The following is a 21973-nucleotide window of genomic DNA, read 5'->3' on the forward strand; positions in this document are numbered from 1 at the left end:
TACACATGAATAGCTCAGTTTTAACACTCTGACCGGTGCAATAAAAATATCTGTCCCCATTAGTCCAGCCTCTGTCAGTTGGGCGTTCTCCACATGCTGCAAGACGAGCTATCGGAGTATGTCTCATTAGACTGCTCTGTCAGAGCCAGAAGACTGTGAGACAGACATTTGCCATTCACTTCCTCTTATCACCTTCCTCTAACTCAATTAGCCTCGCTATGACATGCACAGTCCTCTTTGTGTCTGTCCATCACACTCTCCTTTGAAAGCCTAGTCCTTCTGTGTTCGTCACTTTCTCCTTTGAAAGTTTTGATTGGTATGAGATCCCATTGCAGCCCAGTCATCACTCCACTGATGTCTGTCTGTAAAGCTGCATGAGGCATGAATGTTGAGGACTAACTTTATTGTCCATTGAATATAACGTCTACCTTTTAAAAACAATGTGACACAATGTGAATCCCACCATTCTGTGAGTTACCCTGTGTTGCCTGTGTCACCATATCTGTTTATTTATCTGTTGCTAAAGTTGAATAGAATGGTGCTTTATTATATTTGTATTCTGGATGCAAATGTGACTTTTCCCCCTTGACGGCACACATACAATTTACTTCCATGATACTTCCATGAAATATGACCCTTTATGCAGAGTCTTTGACCATTGCCCTCTGACCTGCAGGTGCTGACCATTCTGCAGGAGGTGTTCCCGGCGGTGCAGGCAGCAGAGATGGCTGTGAAGCTCCGCCCCCTGTGGTGGGAGGGCTGGCAGACCCTGGGCCGTGCCCAGCTCAGCCTGGGAGAGGTGGACCTGGTCAGTTTTACCACCTACACATTTTTCACACTGTCGTGCCAACCCTAAACAAACTGTGCTGTCTCTGATATTTTCTTTTCACATGGTCCTGTTGAGCACAGTTCCAGCAACTATGGAGGATGTGTAACCAGGCCAGCTTGGTACAGTTTGGTTGGCTCTGCTAGGGTTTGCTCGGCAAGGTTTGGCTCTGTAGTGTGAAAAGCACACAAGTTGTGTTTTATGCTCAGATGCAGGTAACCTAACTTGAGATCCATGCACAGAAAAACAAAGATATGAGTGCATAATGCACTTCTCCCTCTGACATCAATACAAGGTTTATCAGGTGGCTGAGTCGTACATGTCTCACATGTTACTGTAAGGTAGTGAGACTGTATGGAGGTGAGACTGTTCGGAACGGAGACTGTAGGGAAACGGCCCTAGCTTGTCTGTCATCCCCACAGACACTAATATGTCAGCCATTACCCTGAGCTCTTATTTCTAACTTTTCCCTGTTCCCTCTGAGATAAAGTTGCTCTTCTTTTAAAGCACACCCAAGTGCCTAGGGCATGGAAGATCACTTAAGGTGCCCCACAATGCACGCCTGAACCTGTATGGATCTGTATGAAACCTGGCTGGATCACAGTTGGACTGCTGCTCTGCCATTGAGACAGGAGAGAAGAAACACCTAGCTGAACTCTGAAACTGCCCTTGTGTGTACATCTCTACATCTCTAATGTCCCAGGGCAACCCAAAACAACAATGGGAAGTGTTGAAAGTTTCCTGAGCTACAGCTCGCCAAATATATACACGCTTCCATATATAATGGAGAGGTATTAAGAGGATAGGAGAAAATGGCAGTCTATATTTAGAGGGCCTTGTTCAGTCGCGTTTCAGGATGTTGTGTGCATTGACATGTTTGAGTAGCACCCTGTTTGCACAAAGACGGGCGCAGAGATCTCTGGCTTCACATACACAAGTGTCTCTCTTTCTCTCTCGCTCTCTCTTCTCTCTCTCTCTCTCTCTCTCTCTCTCTCTCTCTCTCTCTCTCTCTCTCTCTCTCTCTCTCTCTCTCTCTCTCTCTCTCTCTGTGTTTTTTCTTGTTCTCTGTCTTTCCATTTCTCTCTTGCTCGCCCTCTGTTTTTTCTTGTTCACTGTTCTCTCTGTCCATTTCTCTCTCTTTTCAATCTCCCTCTCTGTTTTCTCTTGTTCTATTTCTCCCTCTCTGTATTTCCTCCTATTTATCTTTCTTTCTCTCTGTATTTACCTAGTGCCCTGATTGACTCTGAATGGCATATGTGCTATAATAATGCTATAATAATAAAACGGTTACGGTATTTGGTTGGGGGATCGTTGTTGAAATGAGTGAAGGAAGGAGCACAGAAGACCTAATTCCATCTTTGAAAGATCTGTGCTTTTGAAAGAACTGTGTGGATACAAACCATTTACCCTATGAGTCTTGACTTGCCAGAGTACCTTTTTTTCTTGAAAGTTTCGCTTGACTTAGCCTTTTACAGTATTTTTGTTTGCATACTTGTTGCAGTTGGGCAAACCAAACCAGTCCGTTTCAGGAATGTTGACCTATTAAGAGCTGAGGTTTCCTTTAAGACTGGTATTTGAGGAGATTAGAGAGACAGAAAGTTGCTTAAGTCCCATCCTTTTAACATACAGATACAGGCCATAATAGTCCAGGTGTGATTGCCGAGTCCTGTAATGGTGGCTTGTAAAATCGATTCACCATTCTGTGAATCACATCGTGGTCTCGTTTGGACCTTGAGGAGAATAAGAGGGGTGGTAGAGAGAACAGGAGAAACAGGAGAGAGAGAGAAAACAGGAGAAGCAGGAGAGCGAGAGACAAGGAGACAGAGTGTGCAGGAGAGATGGCGAATGAGAGAGAGCTAGAGAGAGGGCAAGAGGAAGCATCTTCACCAACCATGGGATAAGGAGTGTATATCTAAATAACCAGGGCCTGGAGTTTTCCCAGGTAGTGAGCCCAATCCCCCCATGGAGCGAAGCTTGGTCCTGGGGTGTGTGGAGGAGCTGGCTATCGCTCAGCCTGAGGTTGCGGGTGGAGTAATGGGATAAGAGCAGTTATCTGATTTAAGATTTTATATATAAGAATCTTATTACCCAAGGGGATAAATAAAGTTGTATATTATCTTATTCATCTACTGCTGTGTAAACACTGATGCTGATCAAGGCCTCTAGGTTAGAATGAGGCGGATGAGATTATAAAAAATAAAAAAATGTATTCACTAACTGTAAGTCGCTCTGGATAAGAGCGCCTGCTAAATGACTAAAATGTAAATGTAAAAAAAATATTCTTGGTCATTACTGAACCAGCGTCAGCCACATTTGAGTTTGGTCTGAGATACTTTGTTATTAATTTGAGCTTGGCCAGAGATGGCTGGAAGGGATTCAACAATGCATTTCTAATGGTATTCAACTCATTTTGGTCATGATCAGATATAATTTGCAAACTCAACAATTATCATGAAAAGCACTTAGTGTGAGATTGAAAGATTAATTTCATAATTCCACTGGCAGGGCAATGGTTTGATTTATTACCCCATTACCGTGTGAAGTATGATTTGCCCTCCTCCAGAGTTAGACAATGATGTGTAAATCGATGTACTTATGCCTGGTCAAATGAATGAAGGATGGAGGCCGTAGTAATGACACGGTGAATCTCTGTAATGAAACTAATGTGACAGGAATGAGGTTTTGTTGTCGCTGACATTCTGATGATAGACTAGAGCTACCATTTCATATAGACACATTGTTGCCAGTCTCACGCTTCCTCACATCATCAAATTAGAGGAATTAGTATGCAGAAACGGCAGACTTGCATACTGATCCTTTTAAACGTATTTATTACGGAACATAGGGATACTAGGAAACAGATCTATTACGACATTAATTTACAGTTCACTCTTTACAGATGATGGAACTGAAAAGAGAGTGCTATAGATTCTTTGACCTCCTTTGACTTTTAGTTGTACACAATTTGACATGATGTGGTGCCACTGATTTACTGTAGACCATCTAGTAGAGTGATCTTTGATTGTAATATGAACGAACCGTCAACATATGGATTTCCCTATAGCATTGGAGCTGTTTTCTGGTTCTTCTCAGCAGGCATTGTGACCAACAACACCCACTACTCCTGTTACTCTCAGAGAAGATCTAAATCAACTGAATTGAATAAATACGTGTCTGATTTCAATGCAAAGCCCTGAATCTTTCCGGATAGTAGTATAAAAAACACAAACCACCCCGTTTGAAAACATAAAGGTACATTTGAGACCTTCCCTTAACTTTGTACATTTCCATGATTCCCATTTTAAGACAACTGCACCCCATTCCCAGTGAAAGGGACTGATGGCCATTCACTAGCAAAGTACATAGAAACAGGACCCCTGGGGACAACCAAAACAGTACAGTTGTTTTTACTCATCAAGCTTCTCCAATGGTCATATCACGTCAATGCTTTGGTATTTGGTATTTTATTAGGATCCCCATTAGCTGTTGTGAAAGCAGCAGCTACTCTTCCTGGGGTCAACGTAAAACATGAAACATGACATTGTACAGAACACCAATAGACAAGAACAGCTCAAGGACAGAACTACACAAAAACTACACACCTTTCCTTTCAAAGCCTTCAGTCTTCCCCACAAAAAGATTTGTCCTTCGTTACCAGTCATTTGTGTTCATCTTAAGTCAATAAAAAGATGTTAACAGAAAGGAAAATACCACAAAAGTCTTCATCCTTTCCACAGGCGGTGAGGTCCTTCCAGGTAGCGGTCCACCTTTGTCCGTCAGAGCGCCCCCTCTGGTCGGATGACCTGGCATGGGCACGGCGGCTGCAGCAGCAGAGACGGGCGGCCCAGGACCAGACCCAACGGGAGGAGGAGGCCCAACGGGATCTCCTGAACCCTCCAGAGCTCCAGCAGGACTACGACTTTGAGTCAGACGAGGTGGTGGTGGCCTGCACTGCCGTAGCCGAGAGACAGAGACGCTATGAGGAACTGAAGAGGACAGTCGTGGTTGTCGACACTGAGGGGAATTCCAGGGAGGTACCCGTGGAGGAGGAGGGGTCAGGGGACACACCCTCTTCATCACAGGATCAGTTGGTCAAAGCACGGGGACTATGAGATGTCTGTTAAGGACTTAAGGACTAGAATGGATCTTATGGACTGAAATTGGTCTTTTTGTTTTTGATGTTTTGAGTCTTTATTCTTATGCATGTCGTTATGGTTTTCTGTTTTAGTCAACAACAGACTGTGGGTGATAGAGGTAGATTTAATCAAATAAATGTTTGTTTTTGTGTGTTATGCTTTCACTGTTTATCAATGCTCTCATATTACTGCCATTTAAAATACTGGATTTGAGCATAACCAAAAATATTTTTTATTATAATTTGGCACTCGAGAGGTCAATAGTCACTCATTTTGGTTAATCCTCCTCCTGGAAAAAAAGGATCCTGTTGTGTTTGGAATATGTCTTTCAGTCCCATTTATCTTAGACACATTCAGGGCCGGTTTCCCCAGACACAGATTTGACCTAATCCTGGACTAAAAAGCTTTTTCAATGGAGATTCTCTATTGAGCTTGCTTTTTTGTCCGGGAAACTGCCCCTTAGTCTTTTGGAATGTCTCAAGTTCTCCCTGGAAAGCTCCTCTCACTTGAGTCAATCGCGTCAGTCAAGCTGTTATTAAAAAATAAACCTTTTTGAATTGCAGTTTCATGCAACATAAAGTCGCAGTTGGAAGTGCTATTTTATAATGACTAACGGACTGGTCTTATCTGTTGGGAAACTCTGTCTCCATGGTAACACAGAGAAATAAACCCCACAGAGAAATAATATTGCATGAGTATTCCCAGAATTCCAGCTGAGTGTTAGAATTTGTGTGTCATATGACCCTCCATAGGGGATGGGTGAGCTGCTAAAACAATATATCCACCTTGGGCTTTAATGCCAGCAGCAGGCTAGCGCTGAAAGCTCTGTGCAGTCAGCCTGGACTGGCCATGCTGAGAAGTCTAGCAGCTTGAACAGTCATTGAATTTGAATGGCATCTTCTAATAGCAAGATTGTTTTCATGGGACACTCAAAGGGTTTTGTATGACTAAAACAGGCTATCAGATTTAGGGGTATATTATTGCCGATATTAAAAGAGAGGCGCTGTGAAAGAGGAGACAGGTTTCTGAGAGGATTCATGTATTAAAATCATATTAAGACCATTTCGTCATCTGTATCTCTCTGAAATATATTTCCTAGTAATACAGCTTTAAAGGCGTATTCTGACAGAGGGAACTGGCCTCATACTAGAACATGAATCTCAGGGGAGGCTTTATGATTTAAATAGGGCATTACACGTCAGGAACATTTTGTCATTAGAAATCATTAGACAATAATAAATTGTTCTTGGTAAAGAACTACAAACGGTGCCTATATCATTGTAACAGATCATTGGTAGGAAATGTGTTTTGGTCATCATCACTACGATAATGGAAGTAGGCAAAGAAGCGGCAACTATGGGTAAAAGCAGACTTTGTTCTCTCAACAAGTCAACCACACTGAGAGTATGTATTTACAGTGCAAAACTCTGGTAATGTTGTCAAAACCGTTCAAATCATTTAAATACCTGCCACAAAAATTCTCAAAACAAGTCTGGAGCATAAGATTGTGGTAGCTTGTCAAAATGGGGCCTGACTGTGTTAGTAACAGTCATTCATTTTATAGGACTGAGTTCATTCACTGGTAATGTGGGGGGTGATAGGAGCTGTGAACAAATAGTGGGAGAGGGAACAACTGTTTAGACCATGAGAATGCTCATGTATAATCTGAATTATATTGATGTTTCTGTAACTGACCCAGCTGATGTAGTAATACTTTTTTTGTCAATAATGAGAAGATGTATCCATTTTACCTGTAATGTGTCAATTGAAAATAAATCAATTGGTTACAAGTAACATTGCAAATTGAATTAGCCTTTTATTTGCTATATGCTATATTTGGACTATAGTATTCACTCCCCCAGCGTAAGTCGTGGAAAAGATTGAACAAAACTTGGTAGGCTACAAATATTTTTTACTTGTGGATGTACAGTACAGTACAAAATCTGAAAAAGCTGCTTACTTCTGAATAAAATGTAGCAAAGCATATGCAGCCAACCTAAACCAGTCTTTACGACTGACCTGATAAACTGACTACCTGATCAAGTCCTCTGAAAAATATAACTTCTGAAGGATGTGACTGATATTGATCAATGATCTGTGACCTCTGTCAGATTAATCCTGTAATCAGTATTGATGTTTAGTTTTAGTGCCATCAGTGGGCTGGCCTGAGTTGATAACTTAGGCTTTGATCAGGTAGTCCGGTTACCAGATCAGTCGTAAAGACTGGTTCAGGTTGGCTGCATGTGTTTTGCTGCGTTTTCCTGTGGCCTACTTACGACCTTCCTCATCGAGCTCTGTGGGTATTTCACTCCACTCCTCATGGCCATAACTGCTTTATGCAACGACTGCTTATTGATAATAATGTCAGTCAAAGTTGTTGTGAGTTTAGGTAGTCAGTAAAAGGCTGGTTCAGGTTGATTGTATTTTGCTCAGTCCAATATGACCCTCCTCCACCATCAAGCTCTGAGGGAGTTTCTCTCTACTTAAGAAGAAGTGTAGACAGGATTGAACCAACATGGAGGTGTCGAGGGGCAGCCAGAGTTTCTATATAGCGTACTTCTCATGGTCATATAGCAGCTTGATGCAATGTTTGGTTAGCCTAGTAGTAATGAGATGTCAGTCAAATTTGTCGTGAGGGGGTGCAATCATAGGAGTGCAATACCGTAATGTTGCTCGGTGTCAGAACAGATAGACTTGTGTGAGCTGGTTCATTTTAAACTTTGAAATCCTTAATTTAATATTTTAATATTAGAAACATACAGTTTCTCTTTTCTTTAGCCACATTAAAAGCAAATCATCCAAAAACACATTGCAGTTCTGCACTGATATCATTTAATTGGGGGGAAAGTAATGCCATGCACATATAAAGTGTCATTTGAACAAAACAAAAGACAACAGCAATGTAAATCCCCTTTGTTATTTCAACCATACAAGCTGTAGGATCTTAATTTGATCACTCTTTTCTGCAGCAGGAAATGCAGAGGATCTTCGTGAGTTACATAAATTCACTGAAAACCCACACTAACACATGGTTATATTAACATTATTCCACTTTTCATGTAGCCTCATTTTGACCAGCTAATAGCCTAACCACCGATTAGGCAACATTATGGACTAAACGTCCAAATCCTGTTGCTGCAGGATTATTTTGCTGCGACAATACAGGTCAAATTAAGATCCTATCTGTACAAGCTCAGTACAAGTAACATTTTTTGGACTGAAATTGATTTTATGGACTGAAATGGCTCTTATGGACTGAAATGGGTCTTTCGTTTTTGTTGTTTTGAGTCTTTAAATGGTGTTTACTTGATAGCTACCTATACATAACTAGCTACCTAGAATAAAATGTGTTTAAGATAAAAATTCATGCATGGGATTATATGCTCAATATTCTTGCTGGATTTTTATACTTCAGGCATTGTTGTGAAGCTGCCAAGTAAACAAATATGATACAATTGTTTGCAAATGTTGAAATGTAGCACACAATTTCAATCCATTTTGCAACAATTTGACGTGGATAAAAACTAACTAGACCTTCTCATAGAGAAGAAACATTTATTTTTTACTTTCTAAAATAAATTAATGTTATGGGACACAGTTCACATTGTAGCCTCAGGACTATACAGTATATCACAACAATTGTTTTGGTGGAGGCCAGTGGTAAGCAGTGGTCCTTGCCTTCCGGGATCGTTGGGACGTCCCTACCCCATTGTAGTTGAAATTTAAAAAAATGTAAGGTTAGGATTAGGTAAATGTTCTGGTTTGGTTAGGGTTTAGCGTATAGACGTCCCAAGGATCCCGGATAGAACTATGATAGCATGGTAGCATTCAGTGACTTTCAGTGGGTTTGAGTTTTTGAAAAGTGCAATGAAATATCCTTATTGTCTTTATAAAGTTCAAATAACATTTTATGTTCATTACTGATGTGTGTGCTGGTATATGTATATTATATTGGTATTCTTGTAATAAGACTGTGACATAGAATAGATCCAATATATGATCTATGTAAATAGATCCAATCTCCTACAATCCACTTTGGCACCGTGTTGACATTTTGTCCGAACCCTAAACAGGATATCATGCTTCAGCTAGGAGCATCACTGATTAACTAAACCGACTCCCAGTCTTTTTTGTTTTATGTAGTTGTTTTTATACAAACAATACACAGGAAAACATTTTCCTTATGAGTTCAACCCTTCAGAAGTCCCAACCTTTAATGCTATTAGAAGTCCTTTTTCCCCTCTGTGACTTTTCTGTGTTATCCGCCACTCTTGCAGAGTTTGTGTTTATGTCCGTCAGATGCATTTCTCCTGTAAGTTCAGTGTCTCGTCTGTAAACGTCACATGTAGAGTCTTGTCTTTTCTGTCCGATGGCACCCTGTTCAGAGGTGAAGGGTCAACTGTCCCATCTGTCCTCATTGATATACTGGGACCTAAAGTGCCCTTTTTGGAATCCTTTTGCATCCCCTTCCCCCCTGGTGTCTGTTGGTCCTGTAGCAGGGAGCGCTCCACAGCCGGGGGGCTGGGTCTTCCCTCTCCCCCTGTCCCTCTAGCCCCCCCCCCGGTCCCCTCCGGCAGGTAAAGAAATGTCTGTGAAGTACTGATGACCTCCCTCAGCTCGCGTGACACCAGCGACGGCGAATCCCGGGACACGATGGACGAATTCGGATGACCTTCACCTCCGCAGCGGAATTGACCCCTGACCCCTGAGCCCCGCCCCCGGCCGCCCATGCGGCAGAACAGACACTTGATCTTCTCCACCAGCTTCAGCAGGACAGTCTTCCTCAGCAGGATGTATATCCAGGGATCCAGGATGGGGTTGATGGAGGCAATGCGGATGGCGTGGAGATCTGGGTTCTTCTCTAGGGGAGTTGAATGGGCGTCGAACGCAACCATGGACAGCTGGTTCACAAACACCCGCAGCTGAGGGAAGAAGGAAGGGAGAGGGACAGGGTTGGAGGGTTATTGGTTATTCAGTGTATTTATGAGGATGGTGTACCTTTGAAGCTTCAGTAGGTGTGTTCAATAGGATTCCCATATTGAATCCTGTTGAACTATCCTAATTGAATCCTATTGAAGTAGCTTTCCAGCCTGCTTATATCTGTACACGTGAATATCATTAACCTAAACCTACAGTGAGGGAAACATTTATTTGATCCCCTGCTGATTTTGTACGTTTGCCCACAGACAAAGAAATGATCAGTCTATAATTTTAATGGTAGGTTTATTTGAACAGTGAGAGACAGAATAACAACAACAAAATCCAGAAAAACGCATGTCAAAAATGTTATAAATTGATTTGCATTTTAATGAGGGAAATAAGTATTTGACCCCTCTGCAAAACATGACTTAGTACTTGGTGGCAAAACCCTTGTTGGCAATCACAGAGGTCAGACGTTTCTTGTAGTTGGCCACCAGGTTTGCACACATCTCAGGAGGGATTTTGTCCCACTCCTCTTTGCAGATCTTCTCCAAGTCATTAAGGTTTCGAGGCTGACGTTTGGCAACTCGAACCTTCAGCTCCCTCCACAGATTTTCTATGGGATTAAGGTCTGGAGACTGGCTAGGCCACTCCAGGACCTTAATGTGCTTCTTCTTGAGCCACTCCTTTGTTGCCTTGGCCGTGTATTTTGGGTCATTGTCATGCTGGAATACCCATCCACGACCCATTTTCAATGCCCTGGCTGAGGGAAGGAGGTTCTCACCCAAGATTTGACGGTACATGGCCCCGTCCATCGTCCCTTTGATGCGGTGAAGTTGTTCTGTCCCCTTAGCAGAAAAACACCCCCAAAGCATAATGTTTCCACCTCCATGTTTAACGGTGGGGATGGTGTTCTTGGGGTCATAGGCAGCATTCCTCCTCCTCCAAACACGGCGAGTTGAGTTGATGCCAAAGAGCTCCATTTTGGTCTCATCTAACCACAACACTTTCACCCAGTTCTCCTCTGAATCATTCAGATGTTCATTGGCAAACTTCAGACGGGCATGTATATGTGCTTTCTTGAGCAGGGGGACCTTGCGGGCGCTGCAGGATTTCAGTCCTTCACGGCGTAGTGTGTTACCAATTGTTTTCTTGGTGACTATGGTCCCAGCTGCCTTGAGATCATTGACAAGATCCTCCCGTGTAGTTCTGGGCTGATTCCTCACCGTTCTCATGATCATTGCAACTCCACGAGGTGAGATCTTGCATGGAGCCCCAGGCCGAGGGAGATTGACAGTTATTTTGTGTTTCTTCCATTTGCGAATTATCACACCAACTGTTGTCACCTTCTCACTTGTAGCCCATTCCAGCCTTGTGTAGGTCTACAATCTTGTCCCTGACATCCTTTGAGAGCTCTTTGGTCTTGGCCATGGTGGAGAGTTTGGAATCTGATTGATTGATTGCTTCTGTGGACAGGTGTCTTTTATACAGGTAACAAACTGAGATTAGGAGCACTCCCTTTAAGAGTGTGCTCCTAATCTCAGCTCATTACCTGTATAAAAGACACCTGGGAGCCAGAAATCTTTCTGATTGAGAGGGGGTCAAATACTTATTTCCCTCATTAAAATGCAAATCAATTTATAACATTTTTCACATGCGCTTTTCTGGATTTTTTTGTTGTTATTTTGTCTCTCACTGTTCAAATAAACCTACCATTAAAATTATAGACTGATCATTTCTTTGTCAGTGGGCAAACGTACAAAATCAGCAGGGGATCAAATACTTGTTTCCTTCACTGCAGTTGCTTGTCATGTTATTGTTGCACAAGAAAAATATATACATGCGTACATAACAAACTATCATGGTTGCTATGAAAGCAAAGCTTCTAACCTATTTGGGTATGTCGTTGTTAAGTTGGCATATGATGGGCAGTAGAGCGCATTGTAGCTAGCAGCACTAGTATCTGCCCAGCAGACAGTGGCATAGAAGCCTGGGCAGAGAGCCAATGAAAACACAACCCCACCCCCAGGTTAATCATCAATCATATGAACGTCTCTGGCTATTGGCTCTCCCAAAGGTCCAATCAACAACCTATCTCAGACAATGTCAATGTAAGTGAAGTGAAATAACTGTCAGGCACAGGGTTAGTTATGACTATACGATAAAATAAGATTATATGGGTGACTCCCTGGGGTTGTTCACGGTAAATACAATAGGAAAGAGAACTCTGGGACACTGATTATAGAACTACAGTCTTCTTCAAATGTTCATTTCTGCCTTTCAGTTCATGTTTTTGAAGCTTGCAGGATGAATTGTCTAGTGGATCTGTCCTTAGCTCTCAGTCAGAGCATTGGGATGGCAGATAGAACTCCATATCTCATTATAGACTACAGGGTCTTGTTCAGACCTTAAGACCTCTGTTCATCTTTTCAGTTGTTTCCCCTGGTGTTTTTGAAGCTTGCCATATGAAATGTACTGTCTCTAGTGGGTATGTCCTTACATGTAACTAACTCTCAAATGTGGCATGGGGACGGTTTATAGAACACAATATATCATTGATCCTTTCAGTGCCTTGCAGTTAATTTTTTTCATTTTCTCTGTGGATTGTTTTTGAGCTTGCAGGATGTACTGTCTCTAGTCACTGTCCTTACAGTATCCTCTTGTAACTGTCATGCAGTGCATGGGGAGAGGACGGCTTATAGGACTCTGTACAGAGGACAGAGCTCAGTGGAAATGTTTGACACTGGCCGAGCAGCAGACAGACAGGTCCCATAAGACACAAGTGGATGGACATAACTAGTTTTCGCTCTTACTATGTCTGCATGTCCAGTTGATATTGTCACCATGGGAGAGCTTTTAAATCATAAAATCCATATCTGTAAGCCTTGTATAACAAGTATACACAGACAGAAGGCTCCACTGATGACATCTGGGGCCGGTTGAACCAGTTGGACTTCAAAATCAGGGAGATCGTTCAAGATTGATGTCGAAATTGGACGTCTATCCATGTCCTGAGAATGTCGTGAAATGCCTTCAAAACTGGCCACTAGGGGCAACAGTGAGCGCTATTACATTCAAGAAGGCTTAAAGGGATAATCCACACCCAGAAAAAAAAATCATGAAACTCCTGTCAATTTGGTGAAAGGCTGTGTAGGTAAAATAATAATGTTCCCCATGATTTAACTTCTAAGTGGTCTGCCTGTCTAGAACACATCCATCCGTTTATATCGTCATGACTAAGTATAGATTTTGCTTAGATGTGCTCAATCTAAACAGTGTACCCAATTATTCAACTACGTTTCTCCTTCAAGTACCATGTCGCAATGCGCAATGTCTGTGGGAAACAGATGTAATGTCCCCTGTTTGGGGGACCTGCGTGGTTCTGGTACGATTTTTTTTTGTGTTTAAATCAATATGTGGACACCGTAGATCGAAATGGCTTGCATTGAGTGGTAGCCCTGATTCTCATGGACACAGAAGTATGTCTCTTCTGCATGTGTAAAGCAGGATGTGAAATCTGACACCACTGGGATGTCCCTCCTACCATTTAATTTGCTCTTCCAACTGTCCATCAACTCCTGGCTGAACCCTACATCACAGCCACTAACATATGCCTGGAATCCTTACATTGTAACGCTGCAGGAGAGAGTGGTTTCGTCACTGTAGCACATTCAGATATCAATTTATAGCCAGTAATCTAAAATAATTGATAGATTTTAAACAAAAAACACGTTCCGTTTGTTATAGACAGACAATATTAATATGAAATGAAAGGTGAGTTCCTAACGAGTTCAGGAAGCCAAGCTAGAACTCTGTGAAACGTTCACAGCGATGGGGCAGATATTTTGATCAAGAGAGACCTTTAGAAAATATGCACATTTTCTCTTAACACTAAATATACAAATATGTATTTTACAGTTACTGTATAAGGAAGGTTAAATCTTATAGTTAGTTGCTTTACAAATTGATTATACTATATTTATAAAAAATATAAGTAATTTCAAGCCTTATTCTTACAGTTTTGTTGAATAGGAAATACATCATATAAAATATTTCATATTTATCATATTTGTACTGCAATTTATAACTTTTTTACCAGAAAGATTAGATTTAAACCTTTCTTGGAGTATGCAGCATTACTAGTTATTGTTTATGGCCCTCTCATGATAAATAATTACTTTTGGGGATGACCTAGATTACATTTTCGATTACATTTGGTTACATTTAAGAGGTTTGAAATGTGACGTTTGGAGAAATTGAACAACACAGAGCAGCAGGACCAACAAAAACACTTCTACATTTGACGTTTGGAGAACGTGGATGAATATCTAATTCTGTAGTGAGACTGAGAGAGCTTGTTGGTAAAAAGAGTTGATCTTAAGGTTGGTCGTAGCTATGTCTGACTTTGTGATCACAATTTACACCTGTTGCAAGTCATCCAACCATTATAATAAATGTAAAGCAATATAGGTGTGTGTGGTCAACTAGATGATAATTTCAGCACCGTTTTCATTAGGACAGTGCCATCGTGTTGCTTTGAGACCAACATGGGGACTCATCTTGATAAATAAATCAATGTCAGATTTTTTTTTAAACGAAATCTCTATGTACTATTATTTTCTATGAGTATCATGATGAAGATAGTTCCAATTTAACACCCTGCAGTGGTATTCAAAGCCGGGGAACTGCACTGCCACATTTTTGGGAACCAAGAATTACGAGAACAGATTGTATGGGACAACATAAAAACATTTTTAAGAAAGGTAATTGGAAAAAAAAAAAGAAAATGTTATTGAGCAAATGTATTTATTGGTTGTCTTAATTTTGATAAGAGTGATGAAAATGCAATGAATTGAAGGTTATTAAGGTTCCCACTTCGCACAGAAGTCAATTCAATGTCTATTCCACATTGGTTCAACGTAATTTGTGGAAACAATGTTGATTCAACCATATGCCCAGTGGGTTCTGTCATTTGATTTGGGGTGGGGTCCCCAGAAATTCTGGCCCCCAAAAAATGGGGTCCCCAGTAAAAAAGTTTGAATATCACCACTGCCTTACGCCCTTCCCACATAAAAGGACTTACGCCCAGATGGGGCAACAGGTATACTTTTTTGCCTCATTTGCATTTCTCAAGGTGGTTAGAGGTGTGGTTATGCACACACTGCACATATACACACCCCTGTGCACACATGCGCACGCACACACACACAGAAAGCATGTTTTAGCCTGTCTTCCTTATCTTTGTGCTAAATCAGCCCATAGAGGGCTGAAGGATTTGCATAGCCTACCTGTTATCTATTCTCTAAAATTAGATCTTATTAACCCAAGGGGTTCTCTTTAATGTTTTCTTATAGTTAGTCCTTATATTTTTGGTGACTGGCATCTAAAGATAAAAGCAACAACATAAAATCTAATTGTGGAACGATCTTCCCCCTGAGGCAGAGTCCCTGCCCATCTAAAAAAGCGCTGACTTTGCTGATAACTTCTTTATTGAGAAAAAATTTACTGCTGTGATATTTGGTTGTCTCACCTAGCTATCTGAATGCACTAACTGTAAGTCACTCTGGATAAGAGTGTCTGCTAAATGACTAAACTGGAAATGGAAAAGGTAGATTAATAGATCAATTATATTTATTTGTTCTTATTTTTCTAAAAATAAGGAAGTGTTTCTTAACGCAAGAGTGCCAGAAGTTGACATTATAGTTAATAGTCTCAGTAGGCCTAACAACACCTCAGCAGACAACCGGCTGAACAATAACAGTAATAACATTTTAATAACACAATAATTAACATTAAGCCTATCAAATTCCTTTATTCGATTAGGAGTGCATTTAGGATCTCATTTTGGGCATGTTCCCTCCAATTATGAATGCGTATGCTGATGCATAAAGGTGTTACAACAAATAATGACACCACACCAACCAGAACGCACTGTGCTTGGCATTAATGTTTGCATTGATTAGGGTCGAGACAACCCATACTTTTGTCGTGCCTTTTAATTGGACGGTACCAGGTTATCCATTCCTGCACAGTGCGCACACACAACGAGAGATACAAACGTGAGACCAAAATGTTGCGCAACTTCAAATCAATCAAACTATTGCAATCATTATTCGGCAAGGCGTCAAATCACTTACCACTAAAGGTATGGAGCAGATGAGAACCACCACGGAGGTAGCGATGAGCAGAATGACCATCTGGATCTCTGCGCCGGCCATGCGTTGGAAGCTCCGTCTGCGCCTGAGGACCGCTATGCGACCTCCCTGGTCCGTACCCAGCGATGTCCTGCGGATGAACCGCTTGTGCATCATAATCAGCGCCCCGCACACCAGCACGTTGCATATGACCGTGGTGAGGATGAGGAAAGAGCTCACCCCGGCATACATGTAGGAGAAGGTGGCGTGCGTGGAGTCGTTAGTCCGCCAGTCGATGAAGCACCAGGTCTCTGGGAACTGCTTTTTCACCTTACCGAGTCCCATGGCAGGCAGCGCGCAGAACAGCACGTTGGAGATGTAGATTCCCGCAAGCGTCAACGCAGCAAGTCTTTGGTCCACGTAATGGTTGTAGAAATATGCATGATTTATAGCCAGGTATCTCTCTATGGACATGGCACAGATGATGCTGAGGCCGACCAGAAAGAAGAAGAGAAGGATGAAGCCGGAGTACTGACACAGTGACTCTCCTCCCGGCCACTTCCCTTGCACACGGGTGGCGATTGTGACGGGGCTGGCCAGCAGCGTGCCCAAAAGGTCGGTCACCGCAAGCCCGCACACCAGCGTGTAGAAGGTGGTCTCCTTCTGTTCTTTCCGAGACTTTCGGAGCACCACGATGGCGATGACATTCCCCACCACTCCTAATATGAACATAATCACCGGGATAGTAGGCTCCCGGGGCCCATCTTTCATCGTGCCATTATTCATACCTGTCACAATTCTCTCACACTGTCTTTATGAAATGAAATAGTCACTTCTTCACCAGTGTCCTCCTCTCCCAATCCATTTGCATGTGGTTAACCTTTCCGTAGGTGCGCGCTCTCCAAGTCGTTCAATAACTTGCAAATCCATACTTCCCCAATTTCTATTGTCTTAACTAACCGTTACACGCTTGAATAACAACCGAATGTCTCCGTGTTTGAATGTACATGCTCCTCTCTTTTGTTAGTCACTAACTTTAGGTTTTTTACTATCCGAAGTGTTTCTGTCCCAGGCGTGCTGCACACCGCGAGGTCCACATAGACACTGACAACGGAAGTTTTTGCTCGGAGCTTGTGTTTAACTCCTCCTTTGTCGTCGCTCCCCTCACTGTAAGTTTGAAGCAGCTGACGTCTCTACATCAGAAATGTATTTGAACCCAGGAAACCACACAATGCGTATTTTTTTCTTCAGTTTACAGGTGACTTCAAATAGGCATAGGCCCTATTTCATATAGGGGTTGTTTTCTACTGTATTCCCACCATTGGTCTTGATTACTCCGTAGCCCAGTCTTGTACAATGGAGCAGTTTTATAAAATGGTTCTTGTTCCTCTTATTCGCATTGCGCACACCCATAATAAATAATGTTATAAATGCTTGCAAAGTTTCCAGTTTCCATGTGAGTTATTAGAGAGAGGTAGGATATAGAGATAAAACAAATAATAATAGTGTTTTAAGTTACCCTTGACATGCCACTCCTGAACTGTAAAAGGCACAACAATGTGAATGCATAAAGTCCTCCAATGGGATCCTTGCCTTCACTATCAGGTTACACATCTACCTGTCTCCCCCCTCTGTTTTTGTTAGCTTATTATTTTTAATAAATGCCATCAGCTATAAGGTGACAAACTGACTCTAACTTGGCACTTAATGTTGAAAAGTTATGTCTGAAAAAAAGAGTGGAAGAGTTCATACGCAATAATTGTCCCATGACGAAAAACACAGTGTTGAATTGCGGTTCATGATTTCGATAGTCCATCACGGCGGGAGGAACCTCAGTTTTTATGATGGATGGTGAAAGGAGCGGGTAATAGAGTGTGTATAAACTGTAACCGCAGTTAGCCACAGCCCTGTTCTATCTACTGTTCTATCAGCACCAAAGAGCAGAACACTCGGAAATCTGCTTCAAATGTACACAATTATTTATTATTTGCAACAAGACTGTAATGGGAATTCTATGAACCTGTGAACATTCAGATTCTCCCTTTGTTCATTTAGTTAATACATGTATGTCTGCCACATTAAAGGGGAGTGAAGGGGGATAGGGAGAGAGAGGCTAAATCCCAACCATTTGTACAAGTGTCCCAAAACGGAGGGAATATTTGTATTTGTATTTATTATGGATCCCCATTAGCTGCTGCCAAGGCAGCAGGTACTCTTCCTGGGGTCCAACAAAAATTAAGTCAGTAATATACATTGTAATAAAAATGTTAAACATTAAAATACATTTTACAACAGATTTCACAATACAGTGTGCCCTCCAGTCACTACTCTACACAATCATTTTTACATTTTAGTCATTTAGCAGACGCTCTTATCCAGAGCAATGAGAGATTGACATGCATATTATTAATGTTAGCTCTATGTGTACATTTAAGGGCAAGCCGTGCTGCCCTGTTCTGGGCCAGTTGTAATTTTCCCAAGTCCCTCTTTGTGGCACCTGACCACAAGACTGGGCAGTAGTCCATGTGTGACAAAATTAGGGCCTGTAGGACCTGCCTAGTTGATATTGTTGTTAAGAAGGTGGAGCAGCGCTTTATTATAGACATACCTCTACCCATCTTAGCTACTGTTGTATCAATATGTTTTGAGCTTGCTCAATTTCCACATTATTCATTACAAGATTTAGTTGAGGTTTAGGGTTTAGTAAATGATTTACATTTACATTTACATTTTAGTCATTTAGCAGACGCTCTTATCCAGAGCGACTTACAGTTAGTGGGTGCATACATTATTATTATTTTCATACTGGCCCCCCGTGGGAATCGAACCCACAACCCGATTTGTCCCAAATACGATGTTTTTGGTTTTTGTAATATTTAGGACTAACTTATTTCTTGCTGCCCATTCTGAAACTGACTTCACTCGCTGTAGTAGCTGACATCCGCATACATAGACACACAGGCTTTACTCAGAACCAGTGACAGGTCATTAGTAAAGATTGAAAAAAGTAAGGGGCCTAGACAGCTGCCCTGGGGAATGCCTGATTCTACCTGGATTATGTTGGAGAGGCTACCATTAATGAACACCCTCTGTGTTCTGTTAGACAGGTAACTCTCAATCCACAATATAGCAGGCGGTGTAAAGCCATAACATTTTCCAGCAGCATACTATGATCGATAATGTCAAAAGCTGTACTGAAGTCTAACCAAACAGCTCCCACAGTCTTTTTATTATCAATTTCTATCAGCCAATCATCAGTCATTTGTGTAAGTGCCATGCATGTTGAATGCCCTTCCCTATAAGTGTGAGGAAAGTATTTTGTTAATTTATTGACTTTAAAATAGCATTGTATCTGGTCAAACATAATTTTTTTCCAAAAGTTTATTAAGGGTTGGTAACAGGCTGATTGGTCAGCTGTTTGAGCCAGTAAAGGGTGCTTTACTATTCTTGGGTAGCGGAATGACTTTTGCTTCCCTCCAGGCCTGAGGGGACACCATTTTTTGTAAGCTTAGATTGAAAAGATTGCAAATGGGAGAGGCAATATTGTCCGCTATCATCCTCAGTAATTTTCCATCCAAGTTGTCAGACCCAGGTAGCTTGTCATTGTTGATAGACAACCAATAATCTTTTCACCTCTTCCACACTCACTTTACGGAATTCAAAATGATGATGCTTGTCTTTCATAATTTGGTCAGTTATACTTGGATGTGTAGGTTCAATGTTTGTTGCTGGCATGTCATGCCTAAATTTGCTAATCTTGTCAATGAAAAAATGCTTAAAGTAGTTTGCAATATCAGTGGGTTTTGTGATGAAAAGCCATCTGATTGAATTAATGATGGAGTTTGCCTTTTTTCCCAACATTTATTTTAAGGTGCTCCAAAGCTTTTTACTATCATTCTTTCTATAATTTATCTTTGTTTCATAAGTATAGTTTCTTCTTCTTTTTGTTCTGTTTAGTCACATGATTTCTCAATTTGCAGTAAGTTAGTCAATTGGTTATGCAGCCAAACTTATTTGGCATTCCTTTTTCCTCATCCCTCTCAACCATAACATTTTTCAATTCCTCATCAAGCCACGGGGATTTAACAGTTTTTACAGACATTTTCTTAATGGGTGCATGTTTATTAGTAACTGGAGTAAGCAATTTCATAAATGTGTCAAGCACAGTGTCTGGTTGCTCCTCATTACACGCCACAAACCAGCAAATATTATTTACATCATCAACATAGGAATAACTACAAAACCTCTTGTAGGACCTCTTATACACAATATCAAGTCCATCCTTTGGAACTTTGGTTTTCCTTGATATAGCTACCATATTGTGATCACTGCATCCGATGGATTTGGATACTGCTTTACAGCAGATTTCTGCAACATTAGTAAATACCCTGGTAGGTTGACTGATAACCTGAAACAGGTTGCAGGCACTGGTTAAGGTTTGAAGCTTTTTCTTGAGTGGGTAGCTTGATGAAAGCCAGTCAATATTTAGGTCACCCAGAAAATATACCTCTCTGTTGATATCGCATACAGTCGGAAGTTTACATACACCTTAGCCAAATACATTTAAACTCAGTTTTTTACAATTCCTGACATTTAATCCTAGTAAAAATTCCATGTTTTAGGTCAGTTAGGATCACCACTTTATTTGAAGAATGTGAAATGTCAGAATAATTGTAGAGAGAATGATTTATTTCAGCTTTTATTTCTTTCATCACATTCCCAGTGGGTCTGAAGTTTACATACACTCAATAACTATTTGGTAGCATTGCCTTTAAATTGTTTAACTTGGGTCAAACGTTTCGGGTAGCCTTCCACAAGCTTCCCACAATAAGTTTGGTGAATTTGGCCTATTCCTCCTGACAGAGATGGTGTAACTGAGTCAGGTTTGTAGGCCTCCTTGCTCGCACACGCTTTAACATTTCTGCCCACAAATTTTCTATAGGATTGAGGTCAGGGCTTTGTGATGACCACTCCAATACCTTGACTTTGTTGTCCTTAAGCCATTTTGCCACAACTTTGGAAGTATGCTTGGGGTCATTGTCCGGCGGTTTTGGAGCAGTGGCTTCTTCCTTGCTGAGCGGCCTTTCAGGTTATGTCGATATAGGACTCGTTTTACTGTGGATATAGATACTTTTGTACCTGTTTCCTCCAGCATCTTCACAAGGTCATTTGCTGTTGTTCTGGGATTGATTTGCACTTTTCACACCAAAGTACGTTCATCTCTAGGAGACTCCTTCCTGAGCGGTATTGCAGCTGCGTGGTCCCATTGTGTTTATACTTGCGTACTATTGTTTGTACAGATTAACGTGGTACCAATGATGCACCAGACTTGTGGAGGTCTACAATAATTTTTCTGAGGTCTTGGCTGATTTCTTTTCATTTTCCCATGATGTCAAGCAAAGAGGCACTGAGTTTGAAGATAGGCCTTGAAATACATCCACAGGTACACCTCCAATTGACTCAAATTATGTCAATTAGCCTATCAGAAGCTTCTAAAGCCATTACATAATTTTCTGGAATTTTCCAAGCTGTTTAAAGGCACAGTCAACTTAGTGTATGTAAACTTCTGACCCACTGGAATTGTGATACAATGAATTATAAGTGAAATAATCTGTTTGTAAACAATTGTTGGAAAAATGACTTGTGTCATGCACAAAGTAGATGTCCTAACCGACTTGCCAAAACTATAGTTTGTTAACAAGAAATTTGTGGAGTGGTTGAAAAACGAGTTTTAATGACTCCAAGTGTATGTAAACTTCCGACTTCAACTGTACATTATCAAGCATTTCACACATATTATACAGATATACTGTTAGCACTTGGTGGTCTATAGCAGCTTCCTACAAGAATGGGCTTTAGGTGAGGCAGATGAACCTGTAGCCATATTACTGCAACAGTATTTGACATGAGATCCTCTCTAAGCTTTACTGGAATGTGGCTCTGAATATAGACCGCAA

General features: G+C 41.3%; 2 protein-coding genes across 2 annotated transcripts in view; one reads left to right on the forward strand and one right to left on the reverse strand.

The window, feature by feature from the left end:
• ttc33 (tetratricopeptide repeat domain 33) overlaps positions 1-6761 on the forward strand; it is a 49661-nt gene extending 42900 nt beyond the window's left edge. The window contains exons 4-5 of the mRNA XM_084160427.1: positions 677-808; positions 4564-6761. Coding sequence (XP_084016553.1) covers positions 677-808; positions 4564-4938 — 507 coding nt within the window. The 3' untranslated portion in view covers positions 4939-6761. The remainder of the gene's footprint in view (positions 1-676; positions 809-4563) is intronic.
• Positions 6762-7775: 1014 nt separating this feature from the next.
• LOC311127752 (prostaglandin E2 receptor EP4 subtype-like) lies at positions 7776-17111 on the reverse strand. The gene is made up of 2 exons (XM_084159623.1): positions 16020-17111; positions 7776-9884 (listed from the first exon to the last, which is right to left on the reverse strand). The coding sequence occupies exons 1-2, from the start codon at positions 16800-16802 to the stop codon at positions 9258-9260; spliced, it is 1410 nt and encodes a 469-aa protein (XP_084015749.1). The 5' UTR covers positions 16803-17111; the 3' UTR covers positions 7776-9257.
• Positions 17112-21973: the final 4862 nt, after the last annotated feature.

This window comes from Coregonus lavaretus, assembly GCF_964263955.1.
Source record: "Coregonus lavaretus genome assembly, chromosome: 4".
In the NCBI taxonomy this organism is placed as follows: Eukaryota; Metazoa; Chordata; class Actinopteri; order Salmoniformes; family Salmonidae; genus Coregonus; species Coregonus lavaretus.

Bases quoted from the DNA above. Each gene is read 5' to 3' on its own strand.
- LOC311127752 (XM_084159623.1), bottom strand. From the start codon at position 16,802: ATGAATAATGGCACGATGAAAGATGGGCCCCGGGAGCCTACTATCCCG. The intron at 9,885-16,019 runs GTAAGTGATTTG...TTCTTCCCTCAG, and splicing joins TCTGCTCCATACCTTTAGTG to CTGCGGGTGTTTGTGAACCA.